Source organism: Orcinus orca, chromosome 6, assembly GCF_937001465.1.
Source record: "Orcinus orca chromosome 6, mOrcOrc1.1, whole genome shotgun sequence".
Classification (NCBI taxonomy): Eukaryota; Metazoa; Chordata; class Mammalia; order Artiodactyla; family Delphinidae; genus Orcinus; species Orcinus orca.
The window spans coordinates 24220905-24247805 of NC_064564.1; the positions used below are offsets into that span (position 1 = coordinate 24220905).

General features: G+C 36.4%; 1 protein-coding gene across 1 annotated transcript in view; it reads right to left on the bottom strand.

Moving 5' to 3' along the window:
* Positions 1 to 5416, bottom strand: part of LOC101289894 (serine/threonine-protein kinase MRCK alpha-like) — a 29726-nt gene extending 24310 nt beyond the window's left edge. Inside the window, 5 exon segments of the mRNA XM_012533311.1 lie at positions 1829 to 1968; positions 2807 to 2946; positions 4505 to 4564; positions 4567 to 4606; positions 5411 to 5416. Coding sequence (XP_012388765.1) covers positions 1829 to 1968; positions 2807 to 2946; positions 4505 to 4564; positions 4567 to 4606; positions 5411 to 5416 — 386 coding nt within the window.
* Positions 5417 to 26901: the final 21485 nt, after the last annotated feature.

Sequence of the window (26901 nt, forward strand, 5' to 3'; positions counted from 1 at the left end):
CAACAACAGAACTGAGCAGGCAGAAAGCAGAAACACTGAACTTGAAGATAGGTCAATTAACATTATCCAATCTGAAGAAAAGAAAGAAAAAAGAATGAAGAAAAATTAGTAGAACCTCAGAGTCCCTTGGGACACCATGAAGAATACTAAAATATATATAACGGGAGTCCCAGAAGGAGAGGAGAGAGAAAAGGGGTCAGAAAGGATAATTGAATGAAAATCTCAAATCAATATATAACCTAACTTTCCATCTTGAGAAACTAGGAAACGAAGAGCAAACTAAACTCAGAACAAGGAGAAGGAAGGAAATAATAAAGTTTAGAGTGGAATTAATAAAACAAGAGAAAATCAAGAAAACCAAAAGTTAGTTTTCTGAAAAGATCACCTAAAATTGATAAACTTTTAGCTAAACTGACCAAGAAAAAATGAAAGAAACCTCAAATTACTAAAGTCAGAAGTAAAGTGGGAACATTACTTCTGACCTTTCAGAAAATAAAAGAAGTGTAAGGGAATACTATCAACAAGTGTATGCCCCCAAAATTAGATAATCTAAAGAAAATGGAAACATTCCTAGAAAAACACAAGGTACTAAAGCTGACTCAAGAAGATGTAGAAAATCTCAATAGACTTATAACAAGTAAAGAGATTGAACTAGCAATCAAAACATATCCCATAAAGAAAACCTCAGGACCAGATGACTTCACTAGTGAATTCTACCAAACATATTTAATACCAATCCTTCACAAACTCTTTCAAAAATAAAAGAGAAGAGAGTACTTTCCCACTTAATCTGAGGTCAGTATTATCCTAATACCAAAACCAGGCAAAAATATCACAAGGCAACAAAACTATAGACCAATATCCTGTTAATATAGATGCAAATATCTTCAAAAATTCTATTGAACCCAATCCAACATATTATAAAAAAGATTAGATACCATGACCAAATGGGATTTATCCCAGGAATGTATGATTGGTTTTATATACAAGAATCAATTAATGTAATGCATCATGAGAATTAAGGGGAAAACAATCATGTGATCTTCTCAATAGACACACAAAAAAACATTTGTCGAAATCCAACAGCCCTTACAGATAAAAACACTCAAAAAACCAGGAAGAGAAGGTCGTTTTCTCAACCTGATAAAGGGCATCAGCCATGAAAAATAATGAAGTATTGATACGTGCTACATGGGTGAGTCTTGAAACATTATGCTTAGTGAAAGAAGCCAGTTACAAAACTCCACATGTTGTATGATTCCATTTATATAAAAATTCAGAATAGACAAATCCATAGAGACAGAAACAGATTAATGGTTGCTGGGGCTGGGGGCAGGGGTAAATGCAGAGTGACTGCTAATTAATAAAGGTTTCCTTTTCGTGTGATGAAAATGTTCTAAAACTAGATTGTGATGATGGTTTTACAACCTTGTGAATATACTAAAAACCACTGGGTTGCCCATTTTTAAATGGTGAATTTTATAATATATGAATTATATCTCAATATAAAGAGCATCTGGTTTTAAGGTTGTATTTCCTTTTCTGCTACACACACACATACACACACACACACACAATAAGAATATAAACTTCTGACTATAAATAAATAAATAAATAAACTCTTACAAATATTACACAATTATAATCCATAACTAAGAGGTAATGATGCAAACTTTAGGCAGAAATCTTCCATTTTAAAGTTCACATGGCAATGGAGAAAATTAGAAACTTAACATAAGTTAAATGACAACACTATTTTTAAAAATTTCAGAAACCACTTTTATTCCCAGATTTTTTGATAAAAAATAATCTCCCTTTCGAAGCTTACCTCATGTCAATCACTTGACTAACTACAACATTGGGTTTTGAGTCTTCTTCTTCATCCATATCATACAGGAAGAGTTTGAAGTCACACACTAGAGCCAATGCCCTCTGCCATCCTTTTTTCATCCCTGCTTTCTTTGGAATCTTTAGGTTTTTTTTTTTTTTGCGTTACGCGGGCCTCTCACTGCTGTGGCCTCTCCCGCCGCGGAGCACAGGCTCCGGACGCGCAGACCCAGCGGCCATGGCTCACGGGCCCAGCCTCTCCGCGGCACGTGGGATCCCCCCGAACCGGGACACGAACCCGCGTCCCCTTCATTGGCAGGCGGACTCTCAACCACTGCGCCACCAGGGAAGCCCCGGAATCTTTAGTTTTTATTTTTCAAAAAACACATAAAAGCAATCCAAGCTGAAACATCAAATACTACCCATTTATTACATATAAAATTAAAATAATAAAAATGAAAAAAAATGTGTTACAAATCTACCACTTGTTAAAGATTGGAACAGAACTACATAACATAATTCCTTTGAGGACTAAACAATACTTGGGTGGTGAAAATACGATCAATACAATTTCCATTAACACTAGTCACAGCATTGCCTCTACATAAGATTAAATTCAATTTTGGTAGCCTCAAGTTCAACTCAGATTTTAAATATTTCTGAAGAAGATTCTTTCACTTTTAGCTTCATAATTTATTATTACTGACCGGAAGTCAAAGTCACATCATTAGAAGGGATTTTAGCATTTGTTCATTGCAAAGTAAGGTCTAAACAGAAAACTTTGTGAAATTTGAAAATATCCTATCAGGGACACCTAAACTTTATTCTGAAATCATATTCTTCAGATGATTTTCAGTTGCATATAATTAATATCGTATAACATATCATAAATATTTCTGAAAAATATTGTGCACACATTGTGAAAAGTGATTAATAAACTCTTTAAGACTTCATATGAAACAAAAATATTGACACTTACCCAGACATGGCCTTCATAGGCTGTTCCCATGCCTTTCTGTGGGTCTAGACAGAAGGCACCTTTCTTCTGATGAAAAGGCATGGGACACGTTTTTGGAGCTTTTTCTACACAGGTTGTGTGACATGAGAACCCACATGCTTTTTGAGGGAAATAAAGAGATAAGATTGTAGGGGATATGATGGTTTGACTCCCTCAGCCCCCATTGCAATTCTGTCTACTACTGTAAAGGTGAAATGCTAAAAACTACATTTCCCAGACTCCCTTGGAACTAAGTTTTGGACCTGATGTAAGCTCCACTAATAAGATAGCTCTCTATGAGACTTTGAGTTGAGTCAAGCTGGGGGAGATGCCTGATGTAGCACATCCATTTTACTGGCTTGGATCTTGACAGAGGGAGTGTGAGGTCACAGCTGCAGTGGTGGTTTCTGAATTTGATGGAAGCTCTCTTAACTCTGCAGCAACAGGGTCTTTCCTGACTCTGGCAGAAGTTGCAGGTTCTGAGGGCTGCAGCAGTGGTGGCAGCTTCCAGATTCACCGTCTTCTTGGGACAATGGTGGAGCTGTCCCAGGCTCAACAGAGACTGAGTAATGCTGGCAGCAGGAGATGCTCCTGGGAGCTCAGCTCAGAGCCTGCCTCTGCTGCCCCAGGAGAATTGTATGGGCACATAATTCCCCATTTAAAATCCTATTTTCTTTAATATGCTAGGACACATTTATGGTTAAGGCATCTGTGACTGTCACAATGCTGAGGGCAGGAAAGTTGTCCTGCTCAGCGCTGTGAGTCCCTGAGTGGACACTCGACAGGACTGGCTGGGGAAACCAATGAGTACAGAGTCTGTTCCCTAGGATGATGTATGAGGTGCCTTTGTAGCACTGTGATCCACTGTTTGATATTTCCAAACATATATTTCTTTCTTTCAACGATATCTACTGTAATAAATTCATTGAGTAAAATAAAAGGATTACAACTCAAGGATAGTGTTCCATTTTCCTGTCACATAAGCTGGTGAATGTCGTCCTCATACTCTACTAGTGCTACAGAGAACAAAATTTCATTAAACACATTTTCCTAATAAGTGTGGCCCTGCCTGCAGGCTACACAGCATGCCTCCCTGGGGTGCTGTTCACACAGGTATGAGGGCATGAGGCTCTTTGGAGCTGCACAATGCAGAGGTCCCCCCCAAATGCTCCCAATGACCACCCATTCATATGAAACAGATTCAGAGGAACTTTTAGTAATCAGTTCACCGTCATGCTTGTACAATTCAAAGAGAATGAAATTTCTTCTTACCAACTAAATGCAGTGGACTGAATGTTTGTGTTCCTTCAAAATTGACATGTTGAGATACTAATCCCCATGTGAGGGTATTCGGAGGTGGAGACTTTGGGAGGTCATGGGGGTGGAGCCCTCATGAATGGGATTAATGCCCTTAAAAAAAGAGACCCCACAGAGTTCCCTGGCCCCTCCCACCACATGAGGACACAGCAAGAAGTCAGCAGTCTGCAACCTGGAAGAGGGTCCTCACCAGAACTGGACCATACTGGTGCCCTGATCTCAGACTTCCATCCAGTGAGGAATATATGACTGTGTTTAGAAGCCACCTAGTCTCTGTGCTTTGTTATGGCAGCTGACTAAACCACCGAGTTGACCAAAAATCTTAGGTACAAGTATTATGGCTCTGACTCCATGTGTCCCTTCCTCGGGTGCAGCCTTGTCTTATCAAGCCCACCATCAGAGATGTGCACTGGTGACACTTGGTGGAGCGGTAAAGGACGTGAGGAAAAACCTGTGGGTTTTATGCTACAAAATGAAGAGAACAAACACACATCGATGGTTAAATAACTATGAAAAGGTGATTCTGGTGATTCCTTCAACCCACCCTGCCCAAAATATCATTTTATATGCCAAGATAAGCAGCTCCCCCCTTTTCTTACCAGCATTTAAGATTCTTGCCCCTAATTACTTCATAGTTGGAAAATACTGATTAAAGGATCCAAAAATTACCAAGAAGAGAAGGGAGGAGGAGGAGAAGAAGAAGGAGAATTATTTAAGTGGTGATCAAATGTTCATTACTACTATTTGGAACCAAATTAATAAAGCCTGGCCTTTATTTGAGCTGATATATCCTGAACATTTAAAAATTCTAGATTGATAAATTCTTCAAATGATTCCTTAACTATTAATGGAGTCAGAATTGCCTATGTATACATATTTTTACTGGGGAGGGGTAACAAAAAATAATATGGTTTTTATACCTTCTTTGGAAAAAAAGAATAATTTAAAATTTTATCTTTATAGAAAATTGTGTGTTTCATTTTCTATTATCAATAAAAAAATAATGTGCTCCAGGAATTGGAACACTCTGATTAAGCAAGCCATATTACACTTTCTAGGTGGAAGGCACACTGAAATTTCTAGCTGAAAGCCCAACAAATAAAACTCCAGAGGTCTTCACAAAATTATCAACCATTTGAAAATCCACTATGGATTGTCCATTTCTGTATCATGCCTCTTTGACCTGAAATTATTGTTATCATAAATTAGCAATATCTAAATTACAACAAAATCCGGTTTCTCCAAATACTAGTTGGGAAATTTTCTCACCTTCATTGTCTCTGTTTCCTGATTTGTGATGTGGACAGATTGCAGTCCCTGCCATGGGCCCTGACTGTGTACAGGGGCTACCTGCTTTTTCTCAGATCTTCAATTTATTCCCCTCTTTTCAGTACCACATGTCACCCCTGCCTCCTAAAGGACTTGGTGTCCCTAATCCCTGAATCCTCCTAGGTTTCCAAAGTATTAATTATCTTGTGACTTTTTGGCAAGTCATTTCTAAGCACCTGACATTCATATTTCTCAGCTCTCCTAACCCCTCACTCAGGTTCTTCCATCTTTCAAAATTATGTTGACTTATTTGTCTACTCTCTCTCTTTAGTCTGTTTAACAAGTTTCATTAGAAAGCAAAAGTGTAGGCATTTTTGAATCTGCTAAATTTAACCAGAAGTCTCCAAGAAAAAAGGAAGAAAAGAAAGAAGGGAGGAAAGGAGAAAGGGAGAGAGGGAAGGAGAGAGGGAGGGAGGGAGGGGTTAGAGACTAAAACTAACTTATTCTCATTTTTCAAGGACCTGTTAAGTTTATAACTAAATCAAGTATCTTAGTTAGAAGGAGGATTCTATTATGATATTCCTTTCTCTTTATCGTTGGTGTGTGAACTGGAAGGTGAGCAGAATCTGTGATCTGAATCAAAGAGACAAAAATAAATATAGGCAAGTTACCTATGTCACTAAAATTATAAGAATTAAATTATTTCTCAAGTAAGACAAAAGAATAATACTTGTTAGACAAAAACACAGTAAAACTAAAATTCTCACAAAGCTGAAAATATATTTTAAGTAATTTAAATCTATGCTTTCTATTTCTACAAACAAAATATATGTATACTTCATATACTTTATATCAATTTGGCTACTTTTAAATGTGTGTCATAGCATGTGCATGTAGACTACATTAAAAGGAGAATATTAATCATAAACGTATTTAAAAGATACTTTCATTTAGATATATGATCAGAATCATCAAAAGACTCTTTGAACTACTTGCCTTATAAATGTAGAAGGGATATATGGCCGTAAATATGTAGAAATACATTAAAATCAATTATAGAGGGTTCAGCAAGATTTTGTGAATACTAATAATCTAAAAATTGGTACAGGTAATTTAGATTACATTTCTTAAATTAGACTTCAAAAGCATATGAAATTTGGCGGTCTATATGATATAAAATTTTTCTTTCCAAGGAAATAGTAGAAAATACGTTTTGAAATGGAAAGAATTGGATGCTTACAGATGTTACTGGGGAATAAAGTTTGATTGTAAGTGAAGATGCTGCACAGCTAAGCAGAGCATATAAGTATATAGACTTGAATAATGACAAATACCATGGAGAAAAAATACAAGAAATTCGTAGTAAATGCAAGAGATTCAGAACATTTGCCAAATTTTCAAAGTTATGAAGAAAAAAATGCCTCTTTACTATGCATCCCAATAAATAGACTTTTTCATATGGATTCATAGAATGAATATAATAAAGAATCCCTCCTAGGAGGCAATTTATTGATGCCTTAGCTCCAATTTAGTTTAATTTTATTTAAAAAGAGACTATCTTCAGTCTGAAGGGGGGGAAATTATCATATCAGTTGATGCAAAAAAAGTATTTGACAAAATTCAACATCCATTCATGATAACTCTCAACACGCTAGGAATAGAAGAGACTTCCTTATCCTGATGAAGGGCATTTACAAGAAATTAAGGCAAGCACTACCACTAATGATGAAAAACCAAATGTTTTCCCCTAAGAATGGAAACAAGGCAAAGATGTCCACTACCACTTTTCCTATTCAGGCAGAATAAGAAATAATAAGCAGTACCATACTGTCTTGATTACTGTAGCTTTGTAGTATAGTCTGAAGTCAAGGAGCCTGATTTCTCCAGCTCCATTTTCCTTTCTCAAGATTGCTTTGGCTATTTGAAGTCTTTCATGTTTCCATATAAATTGTGAATTTTTTTGTTCTAAGAAAAACATTTTAAAAATGTCATGAAAACCTAGGGGTAAGGCGGGAATAAAGACACAGACCTACTAGAGAATGGACTTGAGGATATGGGGAGGGGGAAAGGTAAGCTGTGACAAAGTGAGAGAGTGGCATGGACATATATACACTACCAAACGTAAAATAGATAGCTAGCTATTGGGAAGCAGCCACATAGCACAGGGAGATCAGCTCGGTGGTTTGTGACCACCTAGAGGGGTGGGATAGGGAGGGTGGGAGGGAGGGAGATGCAAGAGGGAAGAGATATGGGAACATATGTATATGTATAACTGATTCACTTTGTTATAAAGCAGAAACTAACACACCATTTGTAAAGCAATTATACTTCAATAAAGATGTTAAAAAAAAAAAAAGAAAGAAAGAAAAGCAGAGCTCTGGGTCCACTTTCTCTCCCATTCTCTCTACCTGCCACATCATTGTGTGGCCACTGGGTATGCCATGTACCCTCCAGGGTCTGTGAGTGATCAATCCTGTTCCTCAAAGTTCCCTGATAGTTTTTACTGAAACACATCCTGCTATCATAATAAGAACCACAAGTCTCAGTCCAGTCACAACAATGGCCCCTGTGGTGGTGGAAAGGAATGTCTGTGGGATTCACTACAAGTACTATGGCCCAGGTGAGCGCCCTGGGCATTCCTAGCCAAGAGCATCACTACCAATAGGCTGAGACTAACACAAAAAACATTGTTTAATTTTGCTCATAGTGTGTTCTTTATTGTGCCTGGCTTTTTTCACTCAACATTATGCTGAGAGATTCATTCATGGTGTTGTGTGCAGCTATAATTTATTCATTTTTATTACTATAGTATATTCCATTATATTAACATAACATAATTTCTTTATTCATTCTACACTTTGATGAACACTTGTGTTTTAGTTGTTATAAACATTCTTCTATGTATCTCCTTGCATAAAATGTGCAACCATTCCTGTAGGATGTATTTCTAGAAATGGAATTATAGTATATGCAGGTTCATATTTCTTCAAATACTCACCAACATTTGCTTTTATAGTCATTTTATTTTAACTAGTGGCATCTCATGAGGTTTAGAACTTTTATTACGTTTATTGTCTATTTGGATTTCCTCTTTTATGAATAGCCTGTTAGTTTCTTGCTACTTTCCCACTGGGTTGACTGTCTTTTTCATATTGATTTATAAGGCTCCTCACATATTCTGGATATGTGCCTTTGTTAGTTGTATGTGTTACAAGTATCTATCTCCACTCTAAGCCTTGTGTTTTAATGGTCTTTTTCCCACTGTTATACACTACTAGCATTATAATAAATCAAGTATTCCCAATACATTTTTTCTGGGAACTGATGTGTTCCACTTGTCTACGTGTCTATGATTTTACAAATACCATACGGTTTTAATTACTGTAGTTTTATAATGTCTTGATATTTTTTAGTGCCTATTTGTTCTTCAAAAGCATTTTTACTTTCTTGGCTTTTTGTGTTTCTGTATAAATTGCGAATTCCATAAAAAAAATAGGATTTTTATCAAGATTATATTGACCTTGATATATTATACTGAATCTTTAATCTTGATTGAATCTTGATTGAACTGATATATTATCAGTTAAGGGAGAATTAATATCTTTATAATATTGAGTCTTTCAATCTAGGATTATAGTATAACTCTCTATTTAACTTAGGCCTTTTCAAGTGTCCCTCTTTAAATTTTATAATATTTCTTCCTAGAGGCCTTTTAGCTATTTTTAGATTTGTTCCTAAATACTTGATTTCTTATGCTATTGTAAATGGTGTGTGTTTAAAATGGTAATTATTTAATATTTCTTCTTCATCTATAGAAAGACCTTTGAGTATACTGACATTGTAGTCAATATATTCTGTACATACAATATACTCTGTATATTGATTTTTGTACATTGACATGGTAGTTAACCACCTTGCTAAACTCTTTTATTAATTCTAAAAATTTATTGAAAGACCCTCCATTTCATAATTAATAGAAATAGTCATAGCAGGCATCTTTGTCATGTCCCTAAATATAAAAAATGGAAAAGTTTCAGTATTTCACCATTAATTACACTGTTTGCTATGAATTCTGTTGCTGGTGCTGATACCTTCCATCAGATTAAGGAAGTTCTTTTCTATTTCTAATTGGGAAGAGAGGTTTTGCTTTTGTTTTTGTATCACAAAAGAATGTTGAATTTTATCAGGTGTTCCTATGCTTTTATTGATATATGATTTTTATTTTTAAACTGTTACTATGTTATGCTCATTCATTTTCTAAAGTCAAACTTTGTGTATCAGGGATAATACCAAATTAGTCATGCTGTGTTATTCTTTTTATATATAACTGAATTCTGTTTAGCAATGTTTTTTAAAGAATTCATTATGTTCAGCATTTCATGGGAATTCTCACTGTAGAGCTAAGAGTGTACAAAAGATCAAATTTGGTATGTGTTTTATGAAGATGTTCTACCATTGAGCAATAATGATGAAATATACTGAAAAGAGTGTATATAATCTTTGAAGTGTTCCAAGGAATGCCATTGCTATCAGCACAGATAAAGCCATACATGTTCTTGTTAAAATTCAAACTACAGTTCAAAGAATGCTTCTGTATTTTCAGCCAAAATCCTGGATTGTGTACCTTTGTCTTTAACAGCCATACGAACATTGTTATCCTAGCCTTACCTTCAATAATCTTTTAAACCAGTGGCTAAAAATTAAAGCTCTGTTTTCAGTTAAGACAAAACCTTTATTTTTCACAACAGGTATAAAACCAACAAAATACTCATTAATGTCAGAAGAAGAATTCTGTATGTTCACAAGTAAGATTAGACTACAATCTTCCCTTCTAATATTGTCCTCATCAGGTTTTGGTATCAGGTTACAGGAGCCACATAAAATAATTTGGGGAGTGTCTTAGTCAAATATAGCTGCCAAAACAAAATACCATGGACTAGGTGACTAAACACAGGAATTTATTTCTCTTTGTTCTAGAGGCTGGAAGTTTCAGATCAGGGTGCCACCGTGGTTGGTTTCTGGTGAGAATTTTCTTTCTAGTTTGTAGACAGCTGGCTCCTCACTATGCCCTCACATGGAAGAGGCCACCAATACTATCAGACTAGGGTCTCACCCTTAAGACCTCATTTAACCTTAATTACCTCCTAAAAACACTATCTCCAAATACAGTCACACTGGGGATCAGGGCTTCAATATGAGAATTTAGCAGGGGACAAAATTCATTTCATAGTTTTCTGCCTCACAAAATTCATGTCCTTCTCATATGAAAAATACATTCATTCCAGCACAACAGTCCCAAAGTCTTAACTCATTTAGGCATCATCCCTAGTGTCTGAAGTCCAAAGTCTTATCTAAATATCTAAATCAAGTATGTTTGAGATTTGAGGTACAGTTCATCCTGAGGCAAACTTCCTCTCCAAACTGTGACTCTATGAAACCAAACATATTATGTGCTTCCAAAATACAATGTTGGGACAGGCATAGGATAGACTTTCCTACTCCATAAGGGAGAAATAGGAGAGAAGGAAGGGGTGGCAGGTCCCCAGGAAGTACAAAACATAACAAGACAGACTCCATTAGATCTTAAGGCTCCAGAATAATCCTCTTTGCCTCAAAGTCCTACCTTCCTGGCCCATAGAGATGGCAGCATCACCCTCAACCCCCCCTCCTCTGTGGGGTGACCCTGCCCCTTCAGCTAAATGGGACCTGCCCACATGGTTTTCTACAGAAGCTCTGCCTCTGAAACAGAGGAGCAAATAGTTTTGACCCCTGGGCCTATGATGCGAGTGGCAGCCCTTATGATCTCTGAATTGCCTTTCAGGTCATTCTTCCCTTTCCTTTAAGAATAGTGCAAGTTCACAGCCACATAGCTCTAGGTCCTCTTCTGTAGAACCCAAGAAGTCTGACAGCTTTCCTTCATTCTCCCTGGCTTTCTCTGTCCCCTTTACTTCAAACTGGCAGTGTCTCTGCTGGTTTAATGCCATCTCTATTCCTGGCCTCGGCCGAGATGACTCATTAAATCCACGCATCACACCCGTGATCTTGTTATCAAGTGGCTGTTCAGCCACACCCTCAGTGTTCTCTTCAGAACAAGCTTTCTTTTTTTGCAATATGAATAGGTTGAGAGTTTTCTAAATTTCTAATTTCTGGTTCCTTTTTGCTTAATAATTCCTTCTTCAATTCATATCTCTGCTCTTGCATTTTACTGTAAGCAATAAGGCGAACCCAAGCCACACCTTCAATACTTTGCTTAGAAATCTCATTTGCTAAATATCCAATCTCATTGCTTGCAATTTCTACCTTCCACAAAACACTAGAACATACTTCAGCCAAGTTATTTGCCACTTTATAACAAGGATCGCCTTTCCTCCAATTTCCAATATGCTCTTCCTCATTTCCATTTGAATGGCCCTTAACAACTACACTCCACCAATATTCTGTTCATGAATATTTATATTTTTTTCTAAGTAGATGGAGGCTTTCTCTCCAGCTCTCCCTTTTTCTTTTTGAGCTGTCAGCAGAATCACCTTTAATGTCCATATTTCTACCAACAATCCCTTCATAGCAATCTGGGCTTTTCCTAACATGCACCTCAAAACTCTCCCATCCTCTCTCCTTTACCCAGTTCCAGAGCCGTCCACATTTGTAGGTATTTGTTACAGCAGCACTTCTCTTCTAAGCACCAAAATCTGTCTTAGTGTTCTCAAGAGGAACAGAAACACCAGGAATATATTTCAGTATCTGTATCTATATATCTATATCTCCTATTGGTTATGTTTCATAATCATGTGAGCCAATTCTTTTTAATATCTATATCTTTTTATGTATCCTTATGTATGTGTGTATATATATATGTTTTTATCTTATATAAATATATATTTATATGTATATTTTATACATATTTATTTATTGTAAGGAATTGGTTCACATGATTATGCAGACTTAGAAATCTCAAGACCTGAAGTCAACAAGCTGGAGCCCCAAGAGAGTCAATGATGTAGTTCCAGTCAAATCTAAAGGACTGGGAACCAGGAGAGCTGATGGTGTAAGTTCCAGTCCAAAAGCCAGCAGGCTTTCAGACCCAAGAAGAGCCAAATTTCCAGTTCAAATCCAGAGGCAGGAAAAGACTGATGTCCCAGCTCAGTAGTCAATCAGAAGAAATGCTCTCTTATTCTCTGGAGGGTTAGTCTCTGTGATCTATTCATGTCTTCAACTGATTAGATGAGGCCCACTCACATTGGGGAGAGCAATCTTCTTTACTTAGTCTCTCAATTTACATGTTAATCTTATCCAAAAATACACTCACAAACACACTCAGAATAATGTTTGGCCAAATGTCTGAACACCCTGTGGCCTACTCAAGTTAACACATAAAATTAACCATCACAGGGATTTCCTTCTTTCCTTATTTTCTGTAAATTAAAATTATTTCATTTTAAATGTTTGATAGAGCTATTTTGGTCTGGAGTTTTATGTGTGGGGAGATATTGAAAAACAGATTCAATTTATTTAATGATTATAGGAATATAAGCTTTTCTCCATCTTTTTTCTTGAGTTGATTACAATAAGTGATACTTTCTAACAATTTGTCCTTTTTTTCATATATTGACATGATTTTTTGCATATTTTGAAATGGTCTAAAGTTATTATATACTTTATTATCTTTAACTGTCTGCCCCAGATATAATGTCTGTTTTATCATTTTTCATATTGGTTTTATGTGCCTTTATGTTTGTTTGTTTCTTAATGAACCATGTCACACTTTTGTCACTTTTATTAGCTTTATCAAGGTTGAAATTATTGGCTTTACTGTTCCATTCTATTTTATGTTACTTTTTTACATCATTATTTTTTTTACTTTTGCCTTCCACCTTCTTTGGGTATAAATTGCTTTTCTTTTTGTAATTTCTTAAAATGGATGCTTAGCCCATTAACTTTCCAGGATTTCTTCTTGTCTAGTTTATGTATATAAGGCTATAAATATTTTCTAAATACTCTTTAGCTGCATTCCACAAGTGTTGATATGTAGTATTTTATTATTCACTTCAAACTATTTTCTAATATCCATTAGAATTTCTCCTTTGATTAATAGTTTACTTAAAAAGGTATTTCTTGATTTACATTAGGAGTTTAACACATATTTTAAAATATTGATTTATAACTTAGCTTTCTCATGGTCAGAGAGCATACTTTCCATGAGTCCAATCCATTTGCATTTGTTGTTGAGTCTTAGTTTGTGGTCCATCTGCTTATTTTTGTTAATGTTTTTGTGATTTTAAAGAGAAAATGCATTCAGCACGTGTTATGTGAACTGTTCTATATTTGTTCACTTGTCCATATTTGTCCACTTTTGTTAATCATTTTATTCAAATATTGTCTGTCAGTTACTGAGAAATGTGTGTTCAGATCTTCCACTATAGTTGTCAGTTTGTCTATTTCTTCTTGTAGTTCTGTCAATTTCCATATTAGTTGTATTTAGACTACATTATATGGTCAGTATATATTTAAGATTAGTGTGACTTCCAGGTAAAATAACCTTTATTATATAATTGACTTTCTTTACCTACAATATTTTTTTTTGCTTTAGATTTTATTTTATCTGATATTTATGTAACTTGTTTTAGCTAATGTTTAGATATTAAAGCTTTCTGTATACTTATGTTTTAGATGTTTCCCTTATGGACAGTATGTGTTAGATTTTATTTTTATCTAGTCTGACAATCTTTATTTTTTCACTGGAGTAATTTTCTTCACTTTTAATCATTTTAGTTACTGATTTACTGAGATTTATTTCTATCATCTTAGTTTGTGCTATTTGTCCCATCTATTCATTGTTTCTTTTCCTCTCGTTTCTTGTCTTGTTAGATTAGCTGAATATAGTTATAATTACTTTTTCACCTTTGAACTTGTTAATACTGTTCCTATCTTATTTGTAGTTTCCCTAGAAATTAAAGCATGTACAATTAACTCCACAAATCTGAATTTGATCAAATCCTTACCCTCCTTCTGAGCAATACATGGATCTTGGGATACTTTCAATTCATTTACCCCTCTTTTGAATTAAATGTTATTATCTCCATTTGAAAGTCCATCTTGGTTTGTTTTTTAATTCTGTAGAAATTATTATCACTGTTTTATTCAGTCAATGCTAATTTACATTTGCTTATATATCTACCACTTTCTTTGTTCTTTTTTCCTTTCCTATCTTAGACCTACCATTTGGGATCAGTTTCCTACTGCCTACACTACACTCTTTAGAATTTCCTTCAATGAGATTTTGTTGCTGACAGATCCTCTTCTCTTAGTTTTCATTTATCTGTAAATAAAAGAAATTCATCCTCATTTTTGATAGATAGGTTTGCTGTTATTTTCTTATAGTACATTCAATATATCCTTCCTCTTCCAGCTTCTGTTGAAATTTTTAAGAATTCAGCTGTCATTCCCTCTGCTATTATTTTTAGGGTAATCAATCTTTTTTCTCTGGATGACTTAAAGATTTTTTTCATCATTTTCTGCAGCTCTACAATGTATCTAGACATGAATATATTCTCCTTTATCATGCTTGGAATTTCTAAGCTTCTTGCAACTGTGGATCTAGTCTTGAGTCTGAAAAAGTCTCCACTATGACATTTTTAACTATTGCTCTTCTCTCTCTACTCACCTTTCAGGACTTGGGTCAACTGCTGGGAATTTCTCACTTAATTCCTACAATTTTTATCCTCTCTGCTGTATTTTCTATTTTCTCTCTCCATCTTGTTCTGGTTTGTCTTTTAAATCACAAATTCTCCCTTCCACTGTCTTCATTTTGCTGCCAGTTATGTCCACTGATTCTTTTTTAAAATATGTCATGCCATATTTTATTATTGCTTCCCTGAAATTATCTCCAAGTTTATCATTGACCATATTTTACAAATTCTAAGATGCACATTTTTTTTTGTTTTAACATCTTTGAAATAGAGATATGTCTGAAAATCACTATTATTTTACAGTTATCATCAGCCAAAAAAGCAACCAAATCATTTTGTGCACAAAACCAAACTTACAAACTGGTATAAAAGGAACAAAAGCATTTGTAAGATTGGTAACTATGAACCAGGTATGAGAGCTTCTTAAAATTTTTCTCCCGTAAATATAAGAGATGCGGAATAGGAGCTGAAACTACAGCCACCATTTGATTAAGCTTCAATAAACTACTGCATTCTCCAATATCTATGTGCTTTTGCACAGGGCAAGAAGGTGATTAAAGGAGATTGAAAAAGACAACCAGCCCTGCATTTTTCAAATCTTTGCACTACCCTCTTCCACTGCCCCCAGGACATTGGTATTGCTTTTGCTTTACTATTTGCATTAGTTTTCTATTGCTGAGTAACCGTTTACCACAAATGAGGCACCTTGAAACAATACCCATTTATTATCTAACAGTTATGCATGTCAAGAATCTGGGCTTGGCATGGCTGGGTAATCTGCTCAGCGTCTCACAAGGCTGAAATCAAAGTATCAGAAAGGCTGGTATCCCATTTGAGGTTTGGGGTCCTCTTTCCAGCTCATGTGGCTGTTAGCAGAACTCATTTCCTTGCAGCTATAAAACTCACGGAGGCTGCGTCTTCAAGGTCAGCGTAATAGCATCTCTCTGACACTCAACCTTCTTGTAAAGAGTTCACCTTATTATGTCTGGTCCACCTAGCGTAGTCTCCCTTTTCATTAACTCAAAGTCAACTGATGAGTAACCTAAGGATAAGAATGATATTCTATCATTTTCACTGATCCTCCCCACACTCAAGGGGAGGGGATTTTACAGGGTATGTACAACAGGTGGCAAAAACTAATTCTAAAGGTCGATTCGAATTCTGCCTACCAGACTACGGCAAAGAGAAGGCCTCAGGGCCTCCATCTGGCTCTTCTTACCGTAATAGGCCTCCCTCACTCCCCAGACTGCAGAGATCATGCATGGATCATACCAGTTTTTTAGTATATTTATTCCAATTATATATTCAGTAACCACAGTTAGATTCATGGTCCCTTTGAGTCCACTGAGACACAGTCCCAGCCCAAAATGTCATTTACCTCCTGTATGATATAGCTCCAGGCTGACTTATGGACATTGGTGGTGCTTTGTGTCCCAGAAATTAGCATTGACAATGAGCCAGTGTTTATCATCTCTGAAAAGTCTGGTGTTTCCTTTTGCCTAGTGCACAACGACTCTGTAATTGCCTGCAGATCCCTTCCTCCCAGCAGCAGTGGGTCCTGGTCTGCAGTCTCCTTCTACACTCTGTGAACCAGCCCCATCTTCTAAGCTTCTAGGTTCTTAAACCCCTACCCCTTCTTTTTGTTTTTCAAGCTCCAGAGATGGTAGCTTCTCCTGCCTCTGTGTCACCTCACAGTTTGCTTTTTGCATTTTTAGTCCTCCAATGTCTGTTTAACCAATTCTCTGCTTTAAAATGAAGGAATGGACCCAGAGGACATTATGCTAAGTGAAATAAGCCAGTCACAGAAGGACAAATACTACATGATTCCACTTATAAGAAGAATCTAAAATAGTCAGACTCATAGAAGCAGAGAGTGGAATGGTGATTGTCAGTGACTGCAGGGAGAGGAAAATGGGGAAATGTCTGACAGTGAGTGCAAAGTTTCAGTTATGCAAGATGAATAAATTCTAGAGATCTGCTGTACAACATTGTGCCGATAGTTAACCATATGGTTAAATGCACTTAAGAATTTTATGTTAAGCGTTCTTACAGGAATTCCCTGGCAGTCAAGTGGTTAGGACTCCGAGCTTCCACTGCTGGGGCCCGGGGTTCAATCCCTGGTTGGGGAACTACGACCCCGCATGCCACACAGCAAAGAAACATAACAAACAAAAAAACAGTGTTCCCTAATGATTAGTGATGTTGAGCATTCTTTCATGTGTTTGTTGGCACTCTGTATATCTTCTTTGGAGAAATGTCTATTTAGGTCTTCTGCCCATTTTTGGATTGGGTTGTTTGTTTTTTTGTTATTAAGCTGCATGAGCTGCTTATAAATTTTGGAGATTAATCCTTTGTCCGTTGCTTCATTTGCAAATATTTTCTCCCATTCTGAGGGTTGTCTTTTGGTCTTCTTTATGGTTTCCTTTGCTGCACAAAAGCTTTTAAGTTTCATTAGGTCCCATTTGTTTACTTTTGTTTTTATTTCCCTTTCTCTAGGAGGTGGGTCAAAAAGGACCTTGCTGTGATTTATGTCATAGAGTGTTCTGCCTATGTTTTCCTCTAAGAGTTTGATAGTTTCTGGCCTTACATTTAGGTCTTTAATGCAAATCAAAACTACAATGAGATATCATCTCACACCAGTCAGAATGGCCATCATCAAAAAATCTAGAAACAATAAATGCTGGAGAGGGTGTGGAGAAAAGGGAACCCTCTTACACTGTTGGTGGGAATGTAAATTGATACAGCCACTGTGGAGAACAGTATGGAGGTTCCTTAAAAAGCTACAAATAGAACTACCATATGACCCAGCAATCCCACTACTGGGCATATACCCTGAGAAAACCATAATTCAAAAAGAGTCATGTACCAAAATGTTCATTGCAGCTCTATTTACAATAGCCCAGAGATGGAAACAACCTAAGTGTCCAACATCGGATGAATGGATAAAGAAGATGTGGCACATATATACAATGGAATATTACTCAGCCATAAAAAGAGACGAAATTGAGCTATTTGTAATGAGGTGGATAGACCTAGAGTCTGTCATACAGAGTGAAGTAAGTCAGAAAGAGAGAGACAAATACCGTATGCTAACACATATATATGGAATTTAAGAAAAAAAAAATGTCATGAAAAACCTAGGGGTGAAACAGGAATAAAGACACAGACTTACTAGAGAATGGACTTGAGGCTATGGGGAGGGGGAAGGGTAAACGGTGACAAAGCGATAAAGAGGCATGGACATATATACACTACCAAAAGTAAGGTAGTTAGCTAGTGGGAAGCAGCCGCATAGCACAGGGAGATCAGCTCGGTGCTTTGTGACCGCCTGGAGGGGTGGGATAGGGAGGGTGGGAGGGAGGGAGACGCAAGCGGGAAGAGATATGGGAATGTATGTGTATATATAACTGATTCATTTTGTTGTGAAGCTGAAACTAACATACCATTGTAAAGCAATTATACTCCAATAAAGATGTTAAAAAAAAAAAAAAAAAAAAAACAGTGTTCTTACAACAACAAAAAAGAAGCACAAGGAAATTTTTGGAGGTAATTGATATATCTACTACTTTGATTGTGGTGATGGTTTCATGGGTGTATGTGTATGTACAAAGTCATCAAACTGTATACATTAAATATGTACATCAGTTGTATATCAACTAAACCTAAATAAAGCTTTTCAAAATAAATAGATAAAATAAAATGTCTCTATTAAAATAACTGTTATAATTCCTATTTTTCTGACTGGAGCCAGACATATATCCAAGTGTTCCTCAATAATAGAATGGGTAAATAAACTACAATGTATTCATATAATAGACCATCATATATACCAAAATACAGTTGAACATATTGTTGCTGCACATGGATGAAACTCATCCATGCTGCGACACAAAAGGACATATACAGTATGATTCCACTTACATACATTCTAAAATTAAATCCTCTTGTGTAGGGATGCATACATCGAGTGTAAAAACATAACAAAAACAAGGACATCCTTACCATGAGCAGCGGAGTAGCAGCTGCCCACAACAGAGAGGGAGGGCTTGCTACCAACTAGAAGGGCACACTTCTGGGGCATCAGTCATGTTTCCTGTCTTCACGTGAGCGCGGGCTATAGAGGTGTTTTATACGCTCTTCTGTATGTGTGTCATATTTCACAGTGTAAAATATATTGTTTGTTATTTTAATTCTAATACAGATGACCTTGTAACTTACATAAACTTGCAGCCTTACTTTCCATGAAAACTGTTTCTTTCCTATGTGCTTATATCAAGACTTCAGGCCTCTCCCAGGGAATAATATTAAAACAGTTTTATTGCAAGAGGAAAGTGCTACTCTGAGCACATCAGTGACTTCTGAAGTGGCTGTAGAACATAGTCAAGAAGTTCAGTACTTACTTCACACTGAGCCACGGCATAGGTAGTTGTATTAAAAAGTGCCAAGGAAGATGAACCTGGGTCTGGTAGCACTGAACCTGGAACACATCAGTAAAAATTTATTAAACTCAGAAAATTGAAACTAACGTTCATGACTTTTTGGACCTTAATCTCTTTAAAATCGTTCTCAAACCATATTTTCAGAGGTAATCTGGTTTATCATCTATATATACTTAAGTCAAAGTATGTTTATATTTATTTTTATATGTTAGGTACATTTAATATATCTAAGCATTCTGCATCTCAAACGAAACAATACTTTTTAGCAAATTTATGGTAAACTTATAATGGAAGTGTATAAATAAATTATATAAGTTTTCATGAATTAACTCCTGTGTGTCAAATCATAGCTTTCTTTTCCCTAATAGTATTAGGTTCATACAGAACTTGAAACAATTTTGGAAGCCCCAAGGGGATTTCAGCAATATGGTCATGAAAATGATGGCTGCTTTTTCTATGCTAGTTTCTCCCCACTTCAGGAATCAATTTCAAATTATTCCTCCTAGGTACCTAGCACAATAACCCCTCAGTATCCAGAGGAGATTGATTACAGTACCCCCTGCAGATACCAAAGTCCTCTGATGCTCAAGTTCTTTTTATAAAATGATGTAGTATTTGCTTATAACCTACCCACATTCTCCTGTATACTTTAAATCATCTCTAGATTACTCATAGTACCTAATACAATGTAAACGCTATGTAAATAGTTGCTGGCAGGTGGCACATTCAACGTAAATTCTATGTAAATAGTTGCTGGTGCATGGCAAATTCAAGTTTTCCATTTTGGAACTTTCCGGAATTTTTTAATTTAATGTTTTTGATCTAAGTTGGTTGAATCCACAGATGCGAAACCCGCAGATATGGAGAGTCAAACGCATGCACTTCTTTGCCTAAGTTTCTATAAGAAGAACACAGGCAGACATAAAACAAATATTAATTATACTTAAAACTTTTATCATATTGTCAAGGCTTTATTTATTTAGACAGAATAAAATATCCAACTACAAGGTTTTTTTCCTTAAAGGAATTTTTTTTTTTTTTTTTTTTTTTTTTTTTTGCGGTACTTAGGCCTCTCACTGTTGTGGCCTCTCCCGTTGCGGAGCACAGGCTCAGCGGCCATGGCTCACAGGCTCAGCCGCTCCACGGCATGTGGGATCTTCCCGGACCGGGGCATGAACCCGCGTCCCCTGCATCGGCAGGCGGACTCTCAACCACTGCGCCACCAGGGAAGCCCTCCTTAAAGGAATTTTAAAGAAATTCCATGCATTATCATTTAGCAGTTTTACTAACTTTAAATATATTCAAAATGAAGTCTTATTGTAAGATTATAATTTTACTTAAATATGAGAAAAGAAAAAGCACAAATTCAGACTTTCTCTAACTAGCATACCTTTAGCAACTGACATTGCCAGGAGTGTGAATTTTCCAGCTATAAATCACTAAACACAATTGCTTAATAGTCAAATAAGGAAGGGTGTTCAGAAATGCCACATAATACTGCACAAGGATTGTATTGCTCTGCAGCATTTAGAGAAAAAATAATGGTAAAAATAAAATTCCAGGATAAAAATGTTAACTTGATAAAGTATTGTGATTATATATATATATAGTCTTTCCCACCTATAAATGTTTTGTTATCCAAAGTACCCCATCCGCTGGTTCCGTGTAGTGAGCAATACTCTGGCCTTGACTTCTTTGCTGGAGCCTCAGCCCTGGGACCGCTACCACCTAAGCACATTACATCACTTATCCTATATTCAGTGCTTCCTACACCTCTCTTGAATTAGAACCTGTCTTGGTTCTCATCTTTGCAAGGGTACTCAAGTTCTCTTTAATTGTTTCTTCTATTGTCCATAAAAAAGTCCACTCACAAATATTTATAGGACAATTTTATTTACTTCCAGAGTTTTCCTATCCTGAATTCCTTATGAGCCTACTCCCTCCCCTCCAGAATATTCATCACTGGCGCAGGCTCAGAGTCATTGGACTCTAATCCAGTCCAATGTGAGCCAAAAAACTGTGGCAAGAAAGGAAAGAGGAACTCAGACAGGTAGAAGCTCCACTAACTCATTTGCATAAGAAGTGGCTTCTGTTAAGACAATAAAATATCCCTTCAGTTAAAGGTAACATCCACAGTTGTTTTTTATTAAATTCTCGTATTATAAATACCCTCATAATGAAAAGAATCTAAGAAACCCATGTATTGAAAAGGGTGACACATTCTTAGCTTCCAGAGTCATGGGCAAATGTCAGGAAATCTTAGTGGAGAACAAAAAGGTTAACAGATAGTTGAAAATGGCTTAAAGTGGGCATGCGGACCCTGAGAAAACCATAATTCAAAAAGAGTCATGTACCAAAATGTTCATTGCAGCTCTATTTACAATAGCCAGGACATGGAAGCAACCTAAGTGTCCATCATCAGATGAATGGATAAAGAAGATGTGGCACATATATACAATGGAATATTACTCAGCCATAAAAAGAAACAAAATTGAGTTCTTTGTAATGAGGTGGATAGACCTAGAGTCTGTCATACAGAGTGAAGTAAGTCAGAAAGAGAAAGACAAATACCATATGCTAACACATATATATGGAATTTAAGAAAAAAAATGTCATGAAGAACCTAGGGGTAAGACAGGAATAAAGACACAGACCTACTAGAGAATGGACTTGAGGATATGGGGAGGGGGAAGGGCAAGCTGTGACAAAGTGAGAGAGTGGCATGGACATATATACACTACCAAACGTAAAATAGATAGCTAGTGGGAAGCAGCCGCATAGCACAGGGAGATAAGCTTGGTGCTTTGTGACCACCTAGAGGGGTGGGATAGGGAGGGTGGGAGGGAGACGCAAGAGGGTGGAGATATGGGGATATATGTATATGTATAGCTGATTCACTTTGTTATAAAGCAGAAACTAACACACCATTGTAAAGCAATCATACTCCAATAAAAATGTTTAAAAAAAAAAAAGAAAAAGAAAAGCGGAGGAGGATCAGGAGCATCCTGATGCAAGTCTGAGGGAGTCTCCCATGTCTCCCATGAGGTCTCCGCAGCTGCACTTTGCCGTATCCCACTTTGCCTCCTCTTACAGCTCTGAACACACAGACCTGTGTTGCCTCGACTCTGTCCAATTTGAACAATAGCCAACTTCCCCATTGCCAGTGGTTTGTCTCATGCTGCAACACATGGGAGCATTCCAAAACTGGGAAGTGACTGATATGAATTGAAAAATTTTACCAATTACTAACATGTTTTTAGGAAATATATCATGATGCTGAAAAAAAGTAGTTCCACTGAAAGATTTGGCAACTGCATCAAGGTTTGTTTCTTAAGGAACCAAAATAATGGAGCAAATAAATGTGTATATATATTATTTAACTTTCAATCTGATTTACATGCCTACTTTTGAGCAAATATGTGAACTGAGATGCCCTAAATATAATATGAAATAACATGTTTATTGTGGACAATTACACAGATGTTATTTGATAGCTCTTTACACTGTATCATTCACACAATGAGAAATGTCTTTTCCTTTTCATGTTTAATAAAGTATACTGGTCTTATAACTGTATCATTTGCAGCATATAAAGCTTTTGGCTTTTAATAATTCAACTTCTTGCATTGAAGTTGATCCACATGTTAACGATTACAGTTAAGTGAATAAGGCTTTAGGCATGAAAGTGGCCCTCAGAGGCTTATGTTTCTTCTCATCTCACTAAAATGACTCTTTTGGAGCACGTTTACATAAGAAATGGATGTCATATATATTTTTTCACACTGGTTTGAATTTTCTTTCTTTTATTCCTTTTACTCTCCAATATTACACCACCTCACCTACACTGATGTATTCATTAGCTATGTTTATTGTCTATTTGTATGATTATCATATTATCATTCACAGTGTTGGAGTTTAATTTGCTCTATTTTTGTGGTAAGAATGAAACAAACTGCTTCACTAACCAGCAAACAGAATGGAGAGAGGAGCCCTTTAAAAAATACACATGTTGGGCTTCCCTGGTGGCGCAGTGGTTGAGAGTCCGCCTGCCGATGCAGGGGACGCGGGTTCGTGCCCCGGTCCGGGAAGATCCCACATGCCGCGGAGCGGCTGGGCCCGTGAGCCATGGCCGCTGAGCCTGCGTGTCCGGAGCCTGTGCGCCTCAGCGGGAGAGGCCACAGCGGTGAGAGGCCCGCGTACCGAAAAAAAAAAAAAAAAAAAAAAATACACATGTTGCAATATACAAGTTACAAGCTATAATTAAAAATATGAGAAAACCTACCTCAGTAGACCCTTTAGAAGTTAAAGGTCTATGGGAAATAGGCCACATTTTGACTTTACCTCATTCTATTTTCATTCAAAAAATTTTTTTCTACATATACGAGGTATTTCTTACTAGAGGATTTTGGGTGCCTGTGAATCAAGGAAATTTTGCAAATAAGGAGAAAACAACAGAAACGGCATTCACAGATGATTCAGTTTTCAGTATTATTGATACGATTTTGTAGAGATGCCAGAATCAATTAAAGCCTGTTGAAAGTACATATGTTAAAAGTAACTAATTGCTTTCAAATTTTCATTACTTTTCATTTCATAGAAAAAAGCTTTTCTTTAAAAAGAAAAACTAAACTTTATGTCATAGGAAGAAACTAAACACATAACTATGCTTTAAGTACTTTGCAACCAGATTGTAAATAAGTTGTGTTAAAAATGGTGTCAGTCGGTCTCACCAGTTTAGAGTGGCTGGAGCAGCCTCTGGGAGGATCTTTCTGGAAATTCGCTGTCGAAAGCCGACTCCAACTTAAGCATAGCTGACATATCCAGTTTATCAAATCGCTCCATTGCCCCTGGCATTTTCTACAAAATCAGATAAGTAGGTTTTGATTTCCATCTTATACTTACAAAATTTTAAATCACTTCTAGAAAAACTTAGGAGGTACTGGGAAACATTAGTTTTCTTGAATAGTAAATAGAAAAACTGATTGTTAAATTGTATTATTTTCATTAAATTTGGGGATATTATTAAAGATTCATATGAACAGTCTCATTTTTCTGCTTATAACCATGATAGCTGCCTCCCCTCCCAAAAAAGCAGGGTTCATCTCTTATGAAAAGGCATTTTTCAGGTTGAGATCTAGACAAATTGACATTATTCAGCAACTTTATTATCATCATTTTTAGCTTTCCTTTTTTCCATTCTATGAGTCTTCCTGGGATGTGACTGACACTCACTCTTGCTCCTATAACGAAGCTGGAATTTCGTAAAGACTCCACTTCTTTGGTTTTTTCTAAGATCAAGTCCTGGGCATCCTTTTCATCCTTGTTGCTGCAATATAGAAAGAAAAAACAAATATAAAATGCAAACATGGAAAAAAATTAATCAACCTAAATGAGGATATGAGAAAGATACATGACAGCAAATCTTAGCATAAGACTATTTAAGGAGTCATAAATAATTTACAACCAACAGAAAAGAGTTAAAGTCTAGAGATGCTACCAAAATATATAGCCCTGGATTTTCACAATGCTCTTAGAAAATGTGAAGTGGCTGGCTGGATTTAAGAAACATTGGACAGGAGTAGACGAATTCCTAGGTTCAGACCATGTAGTTGGGGAAATCATTAATTCAAGGCAAAGACAGTTTTATGGACTTAATTAAGAAATGTCACTATTCTGAACTGTTTATTCTTAATTAGAGATTAATGTAAATATTAATGTAAGCACTGAAAATCTACACTACACCCAACTGTAAAATAGCTTACTGGTAAGCGTTATGTACAGTCTATACCACTTATTACTGTAACAGCCTTAAACCTCCATTCGCAGAAGGATCGCTCAGTTAATGAGATGGTTAGTCCCATCACTCCCCAGCAAGTTCTGTGCTGGCAAATGAAAACTCAAGTATAAGAGTAAACGAAAGAAACTTTTAGACATACAAAGAGGTAGATAGTTTACAACACACAAACTTTTCTGAAAGAATTCTTCCAGGATGTTCTCTAGTGCAAAACAAAAGCCGAATTCAAGAGAGAGGGAAACAGGATACAAGAACAGTGGCAACAACTATAATTGTAACTTATGATTAAGTCTAAAATACTGTCAATAAATTATAATCTGGATCTAAAATCCCATATGATATCAGTGTTAGATCTGGAGTGGAACTCTCAGAGTTCTGGGCCAATTGCAGGGAGAACACAAGAGCCCTACTCTCACTGTCTCCACTGGCCATTCAATCTTCGTGAAGCAGCAGTCATCATAGAATAATGACTCTGCTGGATCACAATCAATGCCTACCAGTAAATAAGCAAATTCTTTGAGCACCTTAGAAAAGACATGCCCTATAGAAACAGATTACACAATTTTGAATATTTTTATTTTTAATGAAAACTTAGAGCATCTTGTATCTTTACAGTAAGAGGTAATATCACAGATTCTCATATAACTGAACTTGAAAAATACATTTCTTCGTATCTGATCTCCAGAAACTCTGTTAGGCTCAATTATGTTGTTTTTGTATTAAGTGTGATTATAGTGGAAATTTTTGAAATAAAGCTGCATCTCACATATACTTACATGTGATACATGATATGAAGGGCTTTCAGGAGAAAAAATATTTTCTTGTGTGGCTTTCCTGCATGTTAATAATCAAAGAAGCAAACTGAGCACAATGCTTGAACAAATTCTTATGGAATTTTAAAGGAAATAACTGCCTACGAACAAATCACAATTGAAAGAGTTTAGGCAAGACACAAGACAAACACAAACCAAAATATGTGCAGGGAAGAGACAACAGTGAAACTAGTGTAGGCATTGGGTCACGTATTCCTGGGAACCAATTTGGTTCTAGCTGCTAGGATTTATGTGAACCTAAGTATATTAAAAGCATCTCTGGGGACTTCCCTGGTGGAACAGTGGTTAAGAATCCACCTGCCAACGCAGAGGGCACGGGTTTGATCCCTGGTCCGGGAGGATCCCACATGCTGAGGGGCAGCTAAGCCGGTGCGCCACAACTACTGAGCCCACGTGCTGCAACTACTGAAGTTGAGCACCTGGAGTCTGTGCTCCACAACGAAAGAAGCCACCGCAGTGAGAAGCCTGCGCTCCGCAAAGAGGAGTGGCCCCCGCTCACAACAATTAGAGAAAGCCCATGTGCAGCAACAAAGACCCAACGCAGCCAAAAAATAAATAAAAATAAATAAAATTTTTAAAAAGCATCTCTAAATTAAGACACAAAATGGAGTGTTAATATGTATTTACCTGGCAGAGTAGTTAAAAGCATCTGAAATATATACATTCAAAAAATTGTGTGTGTGTATACATGCATCAGAAGATAGATATATATATACATATATACACATAAACATTTTGC